This window comes from Pholcus phalangioides, unplaced genomic scaffold (genome assembly GCF_987345545.1).
Source record: "Pholcus phalangioides strain wild (caught in Gottingen) unplaced genomic scaffold, Ppha-v1.0 ptg000004l_1, whole genome shotgun sequence".
In the NCBI taxonomy this organism is placed as follows: Eukaryota; Metazoa; Arthropoda; class Arachnida; order Araneae; family Pholcidae; genus Pholcus; species Pholcus phalangioides.
This window is the reverse complement of record NW_028301597.1, coordinates 23121205-23136999: the sequence shown is the minus strand read 5'-3', so window position 1 is coordinate 23136999 and position 15795 is coordinate 23121205. Positions and strand designations below refer to the sequence as shown.

At 34.0% G+C, this 15795-nt stretch overlaps 1 protein-coding gene across 3 annotated transcripts in view; it reads right to left on the bottom strand.

Moving 5' to 3' along the window:
* Positions 1 to 15795, bottom strand: part of LOC149086774 (potassium channel subfamily T member 2-like) — a 292063-nt gene that overhangs the window by 92679 nt on the left and 183589 nt on the right. For all 3 annotated transcript variants that reach the window (XM_089231146.1, XM_089231145.1, XM_089231144.1), the window contains one exon: positions 9474 to 9553. In XM_089231146.1, the coding sequence (XP_089087272.1) occupies positions 9474 to 9553 (80 nt within the window). The remainder of the gene's footprint in view (positions 1 to 9473; positions 9554 to 15795) is intronic.

Below are 15795 nucleotides of genomic sequence, written 5' to 3'. Positions count from 1 at the left end.
GAGGTAATAAACCAATGCCAAAATGACCTTTTTTTTCAATGTTTTACTTCAAAGCATATTTTCAAGCATAGTAGAACAAATTAGCCATCAAATCAGACATCAAAGCAGTCTCAGTCCTACTGTTAATTTTAGCATTTCAGAACTAACTTTTAACTACATTGGTATCACAAGTAACAAAGCTAACGAAATTTTTCCTGTCCACTAAATATTTTTTCTCACCGTTAAGATGAACACAAGAACTTGGGCAAAGGAACTGTGTTGACTACATTCGATAATTTAAAAAAAAACTTCATCTTTGTTTTTAGGCCAAGCCCAGTACTTCCCATCCCCCTTTTCTCCATCGTGGTAACCAGGAAATCCTCTCCATCCAGCACAGTGACTGTTCCAGGGTATCTCTTTCCATGTTATAAGATGACAACCTAGTCACCTTGGGGTAGCTTGCAAAATGACAACACCTTGTTCAGCGACCTCTCCAGAGCCTACACTTGCTGTTCTTATTTCATCTGGAGCAAAGCCTTAAACACTTGGGGATGGTTGGCACATGGCCAACCTGCTTCCCTATAACTTAGCCAACCAACTCCAAACAGGATTTTCAAATAAATGTGGCGGCAGAGGTGACCAGGCATCTCAAATTGTGGAACCTGATACATGAAAATCAAACGCTTGGTTACACGATTCTGCTGTGCTGACGGGAATAACAAGATCTCTCCACATGCTTACCATATAAAAAAAGAATTATTGAAATGCGAAATATATATATTTACTTACCAAATCAAAGAACAGAAATTCTGATACAGTTTTGCCATCATAGTTGGGATCGCATTGAAAACAATTGTCTAGGGTTAGCTGGCAGTGAAGATCACGTGAGTCAACACTAGCGTCGATCAGAGGTTCCTGGCGGAAACCAGAAGTTGATTGTCAACCTACCCCTTTCCGCTAACCAGCCCCGATATCCCCTACTCAAACGCTGTATCGGCTTGGACACATTTCATCTGTGAGGCATACACATTTCAGTAGAGACGTTGCAGAAAAGTGGCTTTAAATTCCACTCTTCATTTATCATGTTTTTACTAGACAAGGCGACCATTTCGAATCCATCGTAATGGGATGTGGTCCATGTTCGCGAAGGTCACCCACTGATTAAAGCAGTGTTTTTCAACCTTTTTCAGCCAATGCTCTTCCCTTTAGACCATATTTCTTTTTCTAGTTGCCCCCCCCCCCCCCCCCCCCCAGTATTATCCAGGGCCTCCTAACCTCACCCATGAGCAAGACCGTTTTTATTTATTCAATTCGATCAAAATTAAAGTTATAGTCTGTGCAAAATACGGGACGATCCAATGAACCTACACAGTCACCCCTCCCAACACGTAGGGTCGGGTCCACACTCTGAATCCATGACTAGCCTGAGTTCAGCGAGCTTCCTTCTTGTGGAGTTCCATGCATGGTCGTCTGAACATCATGACCCCGGATAGAATGATGTTTTGTTGCCCCATACTTTGCTAGGGGGTGGTAATAGCTTACATATTAATACCTTCACCACAGTTGTGTGTCCTTTTTCATTTGATTTTCACCCGTGACCTCCTTATAGTATCTCAGGACTGCGAGGGTGGCCAAATGGGCTCTAAATTGAGAAAAAAAAAATGTTTAAAGAACTGGGGTGCCATATATAAGCAAAAGTTGTAACTAATTTCACAAACTGGCGTATTTAAAGTTTCAGGCTTGCCCATAAAAGCGCTAGTTTCATTTTTCTATCTCTCACTGTTTCCAAGTTATGCCATTTCAAAGTTAGGGAGTCATTTCTGAAACACCCTGTACATACATCGTTGGTTCACAATATAGAAGATAGAGATTTCAGAGATATTTTTCACAATTTAATTCAATCGAGACTTCCTTGAGTGGCTCTTACATAAAATCGGAAAGCAAAATCACACTGGAGTGTGGCCTCGTATTTCGATAGAATTTTATGGATTCTCTTGTCATTTCCCAAACATGTTCCACACGCGTAATCTTATAGAAAATCCTTTTCCACGAGGTGAGTTTATCTATCGAAAGAGATTTCCTTAAGAAAATTCGAATCCTCTGAGAGAGTAAGACGACAATTCCCGCAAGCAAATTATTCAACTAGTTTAGTTGAATTCCATCCTTAATTCTTAAATACCACAGTTCAAGAGAGAATCGAGGTGTATCATCAATTTAGATTTCCCGTGGTTTTCGATAAAAAGACTCTGTAAATGGCTGTGGAGTTGAAAACCTTACATCAAGAGACGGATAGAGTATTGATCCAAAGCTATAAATAATGGGTTTTCTAAGCCCCCTTTTGTGCCTCACTGTAGGATCGAGTTGCAAAAGTTCGAGGAGACTCAACAGCTTCATAGTAACTCGTGTTATTTCAATAGCTTTATATCCTTGGACAGCGCACAACACTTCAATAGCGTTTCAGCATCAGCGAAGTTCTGAGTAAATTCTTTAACAGTCGAGTCAAAATTAAATTTTTGGAGCGAAAATTCCATAGACAACTACTATTGGAACGTAATTAAATAATACCGAAACAGAGGAAAGACGATACCAATATTATTTTACTCTTCTAAGGAATTTCGTAATAGGGAGAAATCTTCGTATTTTTCTTTGATTTAGATATTTACAAAGACGGGAGCGCTAGCTGTATTGACAATATTGTCGATGGGATTGGAACTATGTCAATTGAACATCAGGGGAGAGAGAGCAAGAGAAATATTATGGACGAGGTGGAAAGAAAAGGAAAACGAGATTATGACAGAAGCTAAACTGAATGCCGAAAAGAAAATGAAATGGTGACACGAAGCAGTATTGGATGGTAAAAGGAAAATAACTCAATTTTGATCTCATAAAGTTACCCAACGGTTAGGTTTCTTCTGCCTTCCGAAAAAATAGATTTTAGCTGAATAACAAAGAAAATAGACAGGAAAATGTGTTTAAAGGCAAGTAATTGGCTTCGCGAATCTTACGTCATTTACTTAAGCCTTTGAAATTATCATGACGTAAAAGAAGTCAGTACTGTATTTGAAGTCAGAATTTGGGGGGGGGGGATTAAATTTACTTTTTTTAAACTCGTCTTTTTATAGAATTAACTTCAAGTCTTTAGAGAAAGAAACTGAAAAATATTTACATTTTCACAGAAAAATGAGGAAAATATTTCATTTTTTAACGTTAACGTGTCAAGTGTGAATCATTTACATTTTTATCCAGTTACGTCAGAGAATTATTATGCTGTAATAAACGAAAATATGATTTCTGAACGAAATAAGAAGAAAAAATTTATTGGAAAACTGAATAAATTTTTTATATATTATATTTTAATATTTAAATTTTATTATATTTTTTTATACTTATGAGTAGAATATTGAAATTTCATTTCGATTATTTCTGAAAAAAAGTTATAGACATACTGCCCCGAAAATAATGAACCAATACCATGCAACTAATCGTACAAATAATAACATAAGACCCAATCACAATGTATTTATATTCTCAATAAACAATAGTTTAGAATCCATGCCACAACAGCAACGGATCAGAAAACAACATAATTAAAATAATTCATTCTGAAAACATCAACAATATAACCATTCTTGTAATCAATTTAAAAATACATGTGAATACATACTGTGCGTGAATTCTGTGTTACATAATACATAAATAATGTATATATATATATATATATATATATATGTATGTATATTTTCTTTGTTGAGATTAAAAATATCTAAAAATATATATATTTCGATTTCAGTAAAATTTTACTGAATCAGTCAGTTTTAGTTTGACACTGGCAATAAAAAATTTAATTTCGATAATGTTTTCGGTATCCAGTATATTGAAAAAAAACTTATATCCGTTTATATATATATGTTTTTTCAGATTGTTAATATTAGTATTATATGGTAATTAGTGCAGAGTATGTAAAATGGAATAGTATGCGGGAAAAACTTTTGATTAATTTGATCTAATTTTCAAGAATTGCCAAATATTTGTGAAATTATTTTTTTTCAATAATTTTAAAATTCTTTCATTAAATCTGAAATTATTTCTCATTTATTGTGAAATTATTTCTCATTTATTGTGAAATTATTTCTCATTAAATAAGAAATTGTTTCTCATTAAATAAGAAATTGTTTCTCATTAATTGTGAAATTATTTCTCATTAATTGTGAAATTATTTCTCATTAATTGTGAAATTATTTCTCATTAATTGTGAAATTATTTCTCATTAATTGTGAAATTATTTTTGATTGATTCTGAATTAATTTCTCTCATTATTGCTGAAATGATTTCCAAAATTATTTTGAAATTGCTTTTTTCACAAATTGTGGAATACATTTTTTTATTGAGATTTTCTCTTTCAGCATTTTTATAAATTCTGTAACTATATAAATCTTTTCGTCAGCTGGCCACTGTAAGAAGTTTCGAGGGCCACATGTGGCCCACGGGGCATGTGTTGAAGTCCCCTGCTCTATATGATTGTTTCATTTAATTTACGATTTATTTTTAATAGAAAACATTTTTCCATCAAATTCCGACGCAGTATATTCCTCATCCACGATCCTTTCTGTTACAGAATAACAGCATCCAAAATAGTTTTCTTATATTCGTTGGAGATAATGTCATTAAATGAAGACTTTCATACACCCTATAAGAATTTTTATTAGAAATGACATTTTTTGTAACGTCAGTCTTCCCTACTTAAATAGATTTCCAGAAGCGACTCGCTTCTTAAACCTACCATAGTCAGACTCCAAAGAATATCAGATAATAATAGTTTCAGATCTAATTATGTCATATACGAAATTAACTAATTTCGATAATTAATTAAATAGCGGCTCTTGTGATGCGAACGATAATCCACTTTCTGTGTTGGATTTCGCTAGCTCCGGGAAATTTCGTTCGATAGCTCCGAAGGGCGATCATTCGATTTCATTCGCGAACAACAATTTTATGATTAAAACTTTTATGAAAGTTTTAATTATTTTTTGGAAAAGAAAAGAAACTTGTAGAAACCACACAGCTGATAAAACTTAAAATTTGAATAAATTCTTGAATTAATTACTCCGAAAATTACTACGGAAATTCTGACATAATCGTTAGTAATTAACACCGTTAGGTATCGGTAAAACCCTTAAATTTCTTTTTTTTACTGTCTTAGTCTTTGACAGTAAATACGCTGTTTATTTTTACCCCTAGAAAATGTGATATTCATTGACGCAAGTACGACCTGAAGAAAACTGCTCATACTATGCTCTGGAAACTCTCGAGACATGGACTCACGTAATCGTTGATTGTCTAACATATCGTCAGAAATATCTAAAGAGTCTTTGGAAATAATTTTAATATTATAAGATTTTCTCCGAATTATTAGGAAAATATTAACTTTAACAATATTTTTTTTACTTTTCGCAATTAGGAATGATACTGACTTTGATTCTTCTCACACATGACAAGCACAAACATTGCTGTCAGTAGAGGATACATTCGAATTCGAAAGTGATTTTGAACTGGCAGAAGAATATCGTGATACATTCTTACTGATGAGCAGTATTATAGAAAAAGTATTAGAAAATGCTGATTCTATTGTGAGTCTGCCAACTTCTCAGAAACGAAAATTTAAGCTTCCAAAACTTGTGTTGCAAAAACTCGGTGGTGAGCCTATACTTGGCGTTGTGGTCTCAACTCGCAAAAATTCAAGATGATGACATCGCAGAAGAAGATAAGTTCCAGTATTTGCTGCAAGCTGTTGTTCCGAAGTCAAAAGCTAAAGGTCTTGTACAGAGCTTTCCACCGACAAACGAGAATTATGCAGAAGTCATTTCGCAGTTGGAGGACAGATTTGGAAAGGAGATTTGTTGGCCCAAATATGCGTCAGAGACCTTCAAATGGTCATGAGAAATGCAACTTCAGGAAGAAAGAAGACAGACCTTGCAGAACTATATGATAGTTTGGAAAGCGAGTTGATATGACATTGGAAAGTTTAGTAAAGTCTTTCCAATTAAAAGAAAGACGAAAAAGAAGTTTGCCGATTTTTTCTGGAGCCAATTGTGGAATCGTGTCTACCGGAATTAATCCTCCTTGTATAGAGAAATTAAATATCAGTCCATTGTTGGAAATAGTATCGAAAGAACCTCTAACAGACGGACATCCATTTCTCTTTTGGTCTTTAATATTTCCAGTTTATCGAAAATTGGCTACTACTCAAAGATTGTTGTGTTATTCGATGCTGGAATATTGGGAAATCCCTCATTGGACACTTTAATAATTGCTTTAAATGACTTGAAAATTTATATACAGTAGTATTGATCAATCCTGAAAATTCTTTGGTAAGGGCAAAGAATTCAACTTGACCATTCAACGAACTTAAAGCTACTGGAAGAATTTCGCTCAAGGAAAAATGTCAAAAAATATTAATAATAATTTTGAGCTGCATATAGTGCTGCCATTCATAAATAAATTAATAAATTAAATAATTAATCAAATATTGAAAAATAAAATGATTTAGAATCACGCAGTCGAAATTTAAAAATTAAATTTTCATAAAGAGTTGCGTGACTTTTGGATCACTGTTTTTATCAAAGAAGTTCGGAAAATTTCATGAATTAAAATCAGATCCGCACCTGGTAACACGTGAAGAGCATTGCTGAAGTTTTATACTGTAAATCTGGAGATAAGTGATAAAAATTTCTTGCAAAGCAAACATCTGTATACGTTACATCAGTTTTGTTATACAATTCTTACCGCATTTACTGCCAATGGCAGAACGGTATCATTGGGCATATCGTAATCCGCCATCGATATGTGGCAATTCGGACCTTCAAAAGAGGTTTTATCTTTGTTTTTTCTTTTCAGGATTTCAATGCGTGGAGCATTGGTCATATGCGGCACATGTTCCACTTTTAAGGGGGTGCCATAAACTCTCCATCTCACCATAAAATACACACTATAAACCCGCTCGTAAAATTTTGTTTTTCAGTTCATGCATGCCTGCCGAACTCCGTGAATATCTCTCTCTCTCTCATGATACGAATTTTTTCTCGAAAACATATTTTATACCTAGAATTGTTTCCCTGGAATAATACTGAAGAATAGAAATTTTAAATTGAAATGAAATCTCATAAAACTCTCATCTTTTACACATACATGGACACTGGATGTTATATCTTGTATATTCTTCGAGCGTAAAAAATATCAGTTCAGCATTATTTTATTTTTGTATGTTACGGAAAATGTGATAAATCCGGTTATATGTATAATCGCCGACCATTTTGGTAAGTTTGATACATTTCGCGAAATTTTTGTCGGCGATTATGCATAATACTCAAGCTTCGTTGGTAAATTCGACAAATGCTGAAAAATTATCACCTTTTCCGGTAATTATGTATAATACCCAAGCGTCGTTGGTAAACATGATGAATCATGATAAATTCATCACATTTGACGGTTATTATGCATAACCGCCATTTCGTATTGGTAAGCATGATAAATTGGGTTCCATTGCCGTGATACAATTTATTATTTTGATGACGGTACTTGTGAACGGAAAACCGGATTAAAACTAGTTTTTCCTAACACCTCAAATAACACATAATTGATAATAATAAATAATAACTTACCGGTAATAGTAATAACCGTAATAATAATAATTAACTCCTATTTGACGAATTATGAAATCGAACCTCCGTATAACGAACTCCTATTTAACAAATCTTACGATCGTACAACGCACTCTCAAGTTTTCATTTCTCAAGTCCTTTGCTTTAACGCAAATACAAGTTTTGTGCATATACCCAGTGCCGTAGCTAAGCAGAAACGCAACAGGTGCACTTGCAAAGGGCCCCACTCAGAATGGGCCAGATGGGTCCTAAAGTTGAATTCTTGCACAGGGCACAGGAATGGCTAGATGCTCAATCTGTGGCCCTCGGAGTCATCTGATGTCGCCAGCGACCTCAAATCAATTTTGTAGAAATGAACTAAGTGGCACATTTCCAGATCATTTAAAGAACCCGCAGAATATTCACAGATCACTTGAGTGACCCGTTGAACATTCCTAGATCACTTGTGACCCGTTGCACATTCCCAGATTACTTGTGATCCACGGCATATTTACAGATCACCTAAGTGACTTGCGGCACAGTTCCAGAACACTTCAGCGGTCTGCGGTGCAATTCCATATAACTCAAGTTACCAGCGGTACATTTCAGGATCACTAAAGTAAACTACAGCGATATTTCAGGTTATTCAAGTGGCCCGCGAAACGTTTTCAGCCCAATGAAGTAGTGGCCCGCACGATCCTGAAGATTGAGCACCGTTGGCGTATACAATCAGACTAAAATATCGCAAACTCATATTTACCGAATTCTACAATCGGGCCACGATATAATTTAACCTCTATGTGACGAATTCTAGAAGCAAACCTCGATAAAACGAACTCCTATTAGCAAATTTCGTGATTTTACCCAATTATTATGTATAATCACCGGTGAAAGTGATATTTTCTTAGCATTTATCAAATTTACCAACGATATTTGGATATTATGCCTTATCGCTGATAAAAATTATAATTTTTTTCTACTATTCATTAAATTTACCTACGAAGCTTGGGTGTTATGCATAATCGCCTTTAAAAGTGATAAATTTATCAAATTTATCGAGACGATTAGTGATTATGTATAATAACCTGTTATTAAGCTTAATTGATTTATCACATTCATCGTAACATATGTATTGATTACCGAACGTAAACTGGGCTGTATGATAATTAATGCGTTTTTGAAGTGAAACTTCTTTAGGGACATAGCAGTGAAATTTTGAGAGGGAAAGGAAATCATCACAGAAAGTGAAACGCTTTCTTTTTCTTCAACGCCGGTTTCGTAGAAAGATTATGTGATAAAGTTCCGACAAGCAGATGGTTTGGTGGTGGTGAGGGGTTGTTAGGGGTCATTAAAGTATTACATCAGCATCGGGGGGGGGGGGTTTCGGATTTGCTGACTTTTGATGACAAGGCGGGAAGGGGGGTTTGAAGGTTGCTTACGTCATCAACCACCCCTTTTTGAAGATATGAAATATTCTAAGTGGCTGACGAAATTTTGCTGACGGGGGGGGGGGGGGGGGTCAAAAATGGCAGAAAATCTGCTAACGTAATACTTGAATGGCCCCTTAATAGAGACTCGGCTGTGTAAGAAAATAAAGTTGGGAGGAGGGGGTGGGGGACGTATACAGCAATAGAGTTGGATTTAACATTTAACAACCTAGAAGTTTCACTTCTATCACACGAGATTCTAACGCAGTTTTTTTAAAAATTCAAATTTGTCACCATAATTAGAACCCTCGAGACATAAAAACTGCTTATGATAAGACAGCATTACATGACACAGCAAAATATAAAAAGTAATAACATTGTTCAAAGAGTTCAAATAAAAGAAAACCGTATTTAATTAGGAAAAGCTTACTTGATCTTTGGTTTTTGATGAAAAACAGTTGAAGGCGTTCTTTTAAAGAATTTTCATTTACATAAAACTCTACTCTCACCCTGAAACGAAACAAATTAGTCTCTGGTGAATATTACGAAGAGAAGTCATTAAATTACATGAAAATAAATAGAGTGACGACGTTAGAAATATTTATTATATATTCATGATTTTATCAATTCCAGAATAAAAATATAGATTGTTTCAACGAAGACTGTCAGAAGGGAATACAAATTCGATGTTGAATTCCGAAACAAAGTACAATATGAAAAAGAATCACTAAATAGAGGAAAATTGAGCTGCAATAAAGAAAACTATGCTAAATGATAATTGAGGAAGACATAGGCTTCCAATTAAAAATTTCCAACCGGTAAAATCAGCGTCACTCATTATTGTGCTTTGAAAACAAGATATTATATCATATTACATTTATGAAGAAAATTTCCCGGCGATTGAAGTTTTTGATTGTCGATAGTTTTTGCGCCATTTCGAAAGCTCTTTAGAAAAACAAATATCAAGAATTTGAAACTTCGATAACAGCTGAAAAATTTCTTTCAATACAATAAAGTGTGACAGGTGCAAAAATTTACCAATTCATATCTTTTTTGAACGAGGACAGTATAAAATTTCACAAACTTTCCTCAAAAATTATTTTACTTGAGTTCCATTATGGCAGATGAATATCCTTCTTTTCGCTGATCATTTTATTCTAATTTTAGAACCATGGGGGAGGAATTTTTATTTCTTTCGGACATTTTTCGTGAAACATCTTCGGTAGAAATTGTGTTATTATTGTGTAAGTCCTGAGAAATAAATCTCTGAGGGGAATTTGTTTTCAAAAAATGAGAACGTACCTTTTATTAAAATATTAAAACAAAATGCAGTTAAACGCACTTATTAATGGTAGTTGAAAATGAACTGAAGCTACTCAGACGTATGTAGCGCCACGACCTCCTATATAACCTAGGTTATCTAGGTGGTCGTGGTAGCGCCCACACTGATGGAACTCGATATATAGGATATATGGACTATGGGGAAAAGAATCCCCCCCCCCCCCATGGTCTTGAGGTGGACGTATTTCATTGAAACTTGGTATGTCCACCCCAACGGGCGCTATATTGGTCTGAGTACTGTCAGTACAGTATCAGTAAACTGACACTACTGAGCTTAATAATACTGACATTATTCCGACCAATGTAGCGCCCGTCGTGATCGCCGCATTTGATTGCAACTTGGTAAATACGTTATTTGGACCACGAGAATAGAAGGTAGCTGAGATTAAAAAAAAATCGCCACATTTTCATCTGGTGGTCAAAAATCAAACTTTTTTTACTGAATCTTTCCTTTCCCCCCGAGGTGCGTATATTCTATGTACCAAGTTTCATCAAAATATCTACACAAAAATGGGCGCTACATATGTCTGAGCACTGTCAGTTTATTTTTAACCACCCTGTATACCGACACTCAAGGGAACAGAAAAACGTATCGTTATAAATGGAATATATTAATATTATGGAAAGTGTATCGCGCGGGGACCGGATAGTAACATCATTATACAGGGTGTTCTGTAAGTCCTAATTCGTCCTTTATCCCACCAACCGTTCGTCGTAGAGGTGTAGGCTTTAATTTGAAAAATTCTCAAAATGCGTTCAGACCTCACTGTACAGTTTTGGGGGCGAAAATATATCACGTATCATAAAATAAAAAAAAAATCTAAATTTTTATATGGTCCTTCTGTCCGCTAACTTCCAGTCAGAAAGTTGTTGCCCTGTATCTCCTGAGGCCAACGAAAAAAATTCCACTTTTCTAAGCAAAATATTCGCTGAAATATTTGAATTAAAAAATCTCAGAGTTGGAGAACAGCTAAGATGAGGGAAAGGAGCGTTGTCCGTTAGTTTATGCCAGTTTTTCCCAAATAAGGGAAATATCGTCCCTGGAGGGGTGATGCAATGGCCCGGGGATGAGGTAGAAGCGTTGAGTTTAGTACAGGATCCTATGGGGTGGCTTGAGTTGGATGAAACAAAAAGTTTGGGAAACTATGGTTTGTGCTGTTCTTCCCAACTTTTCTGACATTTTTGAATTCAAATGTTTCAGCGAATTTTGCGATTATAAACTTAGAAATTGTTTGTTGGTCTAAGGAGAGACAAGGCAACACTTTTCTGATTGGAAGCTAGAGGACTGGGGACCCGTATGAAAATTTAGATATTTTTTATTCTACGACACGGTGTATTTTTACTCTCGAAACTGGTATAGTATGATTCTTGAAGACACTTATGCATTTTTCAAATTATAACCATAACTCTACGACGAACGGTTGATGAGATCAAGGCCGAATTCGATCTTTCAGGACACCCACTATAGGCAATTGTCATTATGCAGAATTTTCACAGTATGTAAGATTCCCAAACATTCGTAGTACCTGCTGAAATTAGATCCGATTGGAAACTAAAATATCTCGTGGCCCCCCCTGCCGGATCTCTAAAGCAATCTAGCGGCGCTCTTTAGCCCTGTTCACGCGTATCTTATCGACCTGATCTACCGCGCCCAATGCAGATTGTAGTACAAACTGTACCCGCTTAATCACCTCATTCTAAAAATTATGTCAGCTAAAAATAATCAAAACTTTTCTTATAGACCAGTGGTTTCCAACATTTTTTCATCATATTCCACCTAAGCATAATTTAAAATCTTCATGCATCCCCCCCCCCCTTAAGAGACACACATGAGAAGGGGGAAGAGGGAGACGATCGGAAATTGAAAAAAAAAAGAAGAAATATTGAATTAAATATAAAATATTAAAACAAATGTTGAAATATTGAAAAGAAAAAACTTTACATGCTGTTCTAATAAATTTCTGTGAATTAGAAATATTTTTGCAGGTGCAAAACTCAAAATTTCTTTGGACAGTTACTGTGTTCTGCTCTCAAGTGTCAAATTAGCCTGTGTGTGGGCTTTCTCCCCGCCCCCCCCCCCGAAAGTAGGTCCTACATACGCTCCTGTCCACTTTCCATGACATATACAGTAGAACTTCTCGATAACGGACATCCACGGGACCGAAAGTTCTGCCCGTTAATGGATAGCAAAATACACTGAGGCCCGTCGATGTCATTAAAAAAGGAGCGTCCTTTATCGGGAGGTATCCGTTAAAGGGGAGTGTTTGTTTTTGAGGGATATTTCACTGTAGTTTTATTATTTGAAGAGGGATTTCTTATCCGTGTGAGGAAGCCAAAAATCGACCTGGTATAAAACAAGGGTTTCCACCCTTTGAGACAATACGGGCCAAAAAAGAAAAAAAAATCCATGAAGCCCAAACGGCCGATAAGTCAATACTGCGGTACCTCCATTCACACAGTAGCTTTTGAAAGGGGGATCCAACGGGTCCAAAGGGCTTCGAGTCATTTACTCCGAGATAGTTTTTTCATTAAATATGAATTTTTATTCATTCTGAAAATATTCGTTCAATAAATATGAATTTTTATTCATTCTGAAAATATTCTTTCATTAAATATGAATTTTTATTCATTCTCAAAATATTCGTTCATTAAATATGAATTTTTATTCATTCTCAAAATATTCGTTCATTAAATATGAATTTTTATTCATTCTGAAAATATTCTTTCATTAAATATGAATTTTTATTCATTCTGAAAATATTCGTTCATTAAATATGAATTTTTATTCATTCTGAAAATATTCTTTCATTAAATATGAATTTTTATTCATTCTGAAAATATTCTTTCATTAAATATGAACTTTCATATATACTCTTAAATTATTACTTATCTAATATAAATTGTTTCTTCAATTCTGAGAAATTATTTTCGTTATTGAATATGAATTTCTCATTGATTCTGAGAAAATATTTTTTACTTAAATATGAATTTTCATAAATCCCGATTGCTCCGACTAAAAAATCGAATTGCCCTTTCTAAAAATCCATATCGTCTCCCGTGGGACCACGTTAGGAATCAAGGCTATAGACTATATTACAAAGAAAGTACGGAAGGGGAAATATTGTATAAAAGAGCGAATTTCTCAAAGAAGAAACGATGTACAGGAAACCGTTCACATTCCAGAAAATTGGAGCAGAATCATGTTTTCATCGAAAGAGGCAAAAATGGGAATGATCTCGCAAAAGATGCATTTCCCTTGCAATGGAATTTCCGAAACTTTGAACGAGTTGAATACGTGTTCTGTTTCTCTGTTTTTCTTCACATGTTTTTATGAGAAAATTTTATTGATAAAATGATGAAGATAAGTCACCCCGAATATTGAAAAAAAAAAAAACCCCATCTTTTTTGCTCCAAAATGAACAAACGCATAAAACCAAATACCTACTATATGTACCGGCGCAAATTGAATTTCTCTAGCTCAATTTTCGCTCGTTCGAACGATACATTTCCCGTCATCTTTGATGGATTGACGGATCGGAATTTTCTCTTTCTTTATTTCGCTACGATGAGCTTGTGAATCATCAAGTGGTGATTTATTATGAAATAAATTGTCTTGTGGAATAATTGTTCTGTTTTTGTTGTGAAACAATTTTATGAAAATAAATTTCGTAATCAAATTTATTTCAACAGTTTGAATAATTAGAAAAATCGTCGATTAGGACTTGGAAAAATCAAGTATAACGATGAGTTTGCTAGAGCGCTATTTCCCCGTATTCGTTGTATAGCGTATTTTTTTATGCACTTGATATCATTTAGTGTATTATTGATACTGCGTAGCGTATTTTCTCCTATCCTTAATCCTATACACTATAAAATTTTTTAGATTTCTTTATCTTTTTATTTGTTTTTTTTACATCTTTAATCTTATCTTTTTCATTTGCTTTTTTATCTTTTTTATTTATTTTCTTATGTTTGTTTTTTATCTTTCTCATGTTGTTTTATATTTTGTGTTGTTCTTTTTGTATTTTTATTTGTTCTTTTTGTATTTTTATTTGTTCTTTTAAAATAATTTTTTGTTTTCTTCATCTTTAATTTGTTTTTGATCTTTTTTATCTGTTTTTTAAGTCTTTTTTTTCATTTGTTTTCTCCAGACTCGATTTTTCTTCTTCTTATTTTTTTGTTTTAATCATCTTTTATTTGTTTTCCTTATCTTTCTTTATTTGTTTTCCTTATCTTTCTTTATTTGTTTTCCTTATCTTTCTTTATTTGTTTTCCTTATCTTTCTTTATTTGTTTTCCTTATCTTTCTTTATTTGTTTTCCTTATCTTTCTTTATTTGTTTTCCTTATCTTTCTTTATTTGTTTTCCTTATCTTTCTTTATTTGTTTTCGTTTATATTTTTAATTTTTATGTCTTTTTTTATTTGTTTCTCTTTATTTTATTTATTTGTTTTCTTTGTATTGTTTATTTACTTTTTTATTATTTCATTTTTTTTCATCTTTTATCACTTATTTTTCGTTATCTTTTCTTTTTTTTATCTTTCTTATTTTTTTCTTTTTATTTGTTACCTTTATCTCTCTCATTTGTTTCTCTTTTATTTCTTTTCCTCATCATTTTCATTTTTATTTGCTTTAGCTTCAAATCATTCATGCTACACAAAACAAAACAATGAGATTTATATTCATCTATTGATGATAAAAAATTCAAAACTCACAAAGAAACGTCAAAATTTGTTCATTTAAATGCGGTGATTGGATGTAAACTATCCTAATTAAAAAAGTATTACATACTACTCGATTTGAAGCAAATAATTCATCCACGTTGCTTAGGATTTATCCAGGTGGAAGGATGCTTCCGCAGAAAATAACTGTTGAAAAGATAATGTCCGTAACAGCTATTCGAGACCTCAATATATTTATTATATACTATACGGGCATTACGTGATACTTCCACCGTACTATTCTTTATGCTCAACGCGTAGCCGTTCTGATATATTATGTAGATGACAGCGAGAAAACAGACAATTGCAATGATCTGGTGTCCTTGGGAATTTGGTGGCGATATCTGTGGAGCGTTTTAGTTAGATTGGTTGAAATTCGTTGCGGGAGACTTGCATACTCTCGCAACAAAGACGTTGAAGTAAGCGGTGATTTATTTATTTTTTTTTTTCGGATTTCGATATTCTGTCCGATCGCAAGGGAAATCAGCTCTTGAGATTTCTCTTGAGATAATTGAAGTTTATGTGTCTACAACGAGAATCTCACCACGAGGGGGAGAATAAGCAAAAAAAAAGTGTGGAGCCGAATACTTCTTTCAATCCTTTAGAAATTCATAAGAAATTGATGCTCAGACGTACATGTGCTACTACAAAATTAATCCGTCCACAAAACTTTATATAAATTACTAGATTAA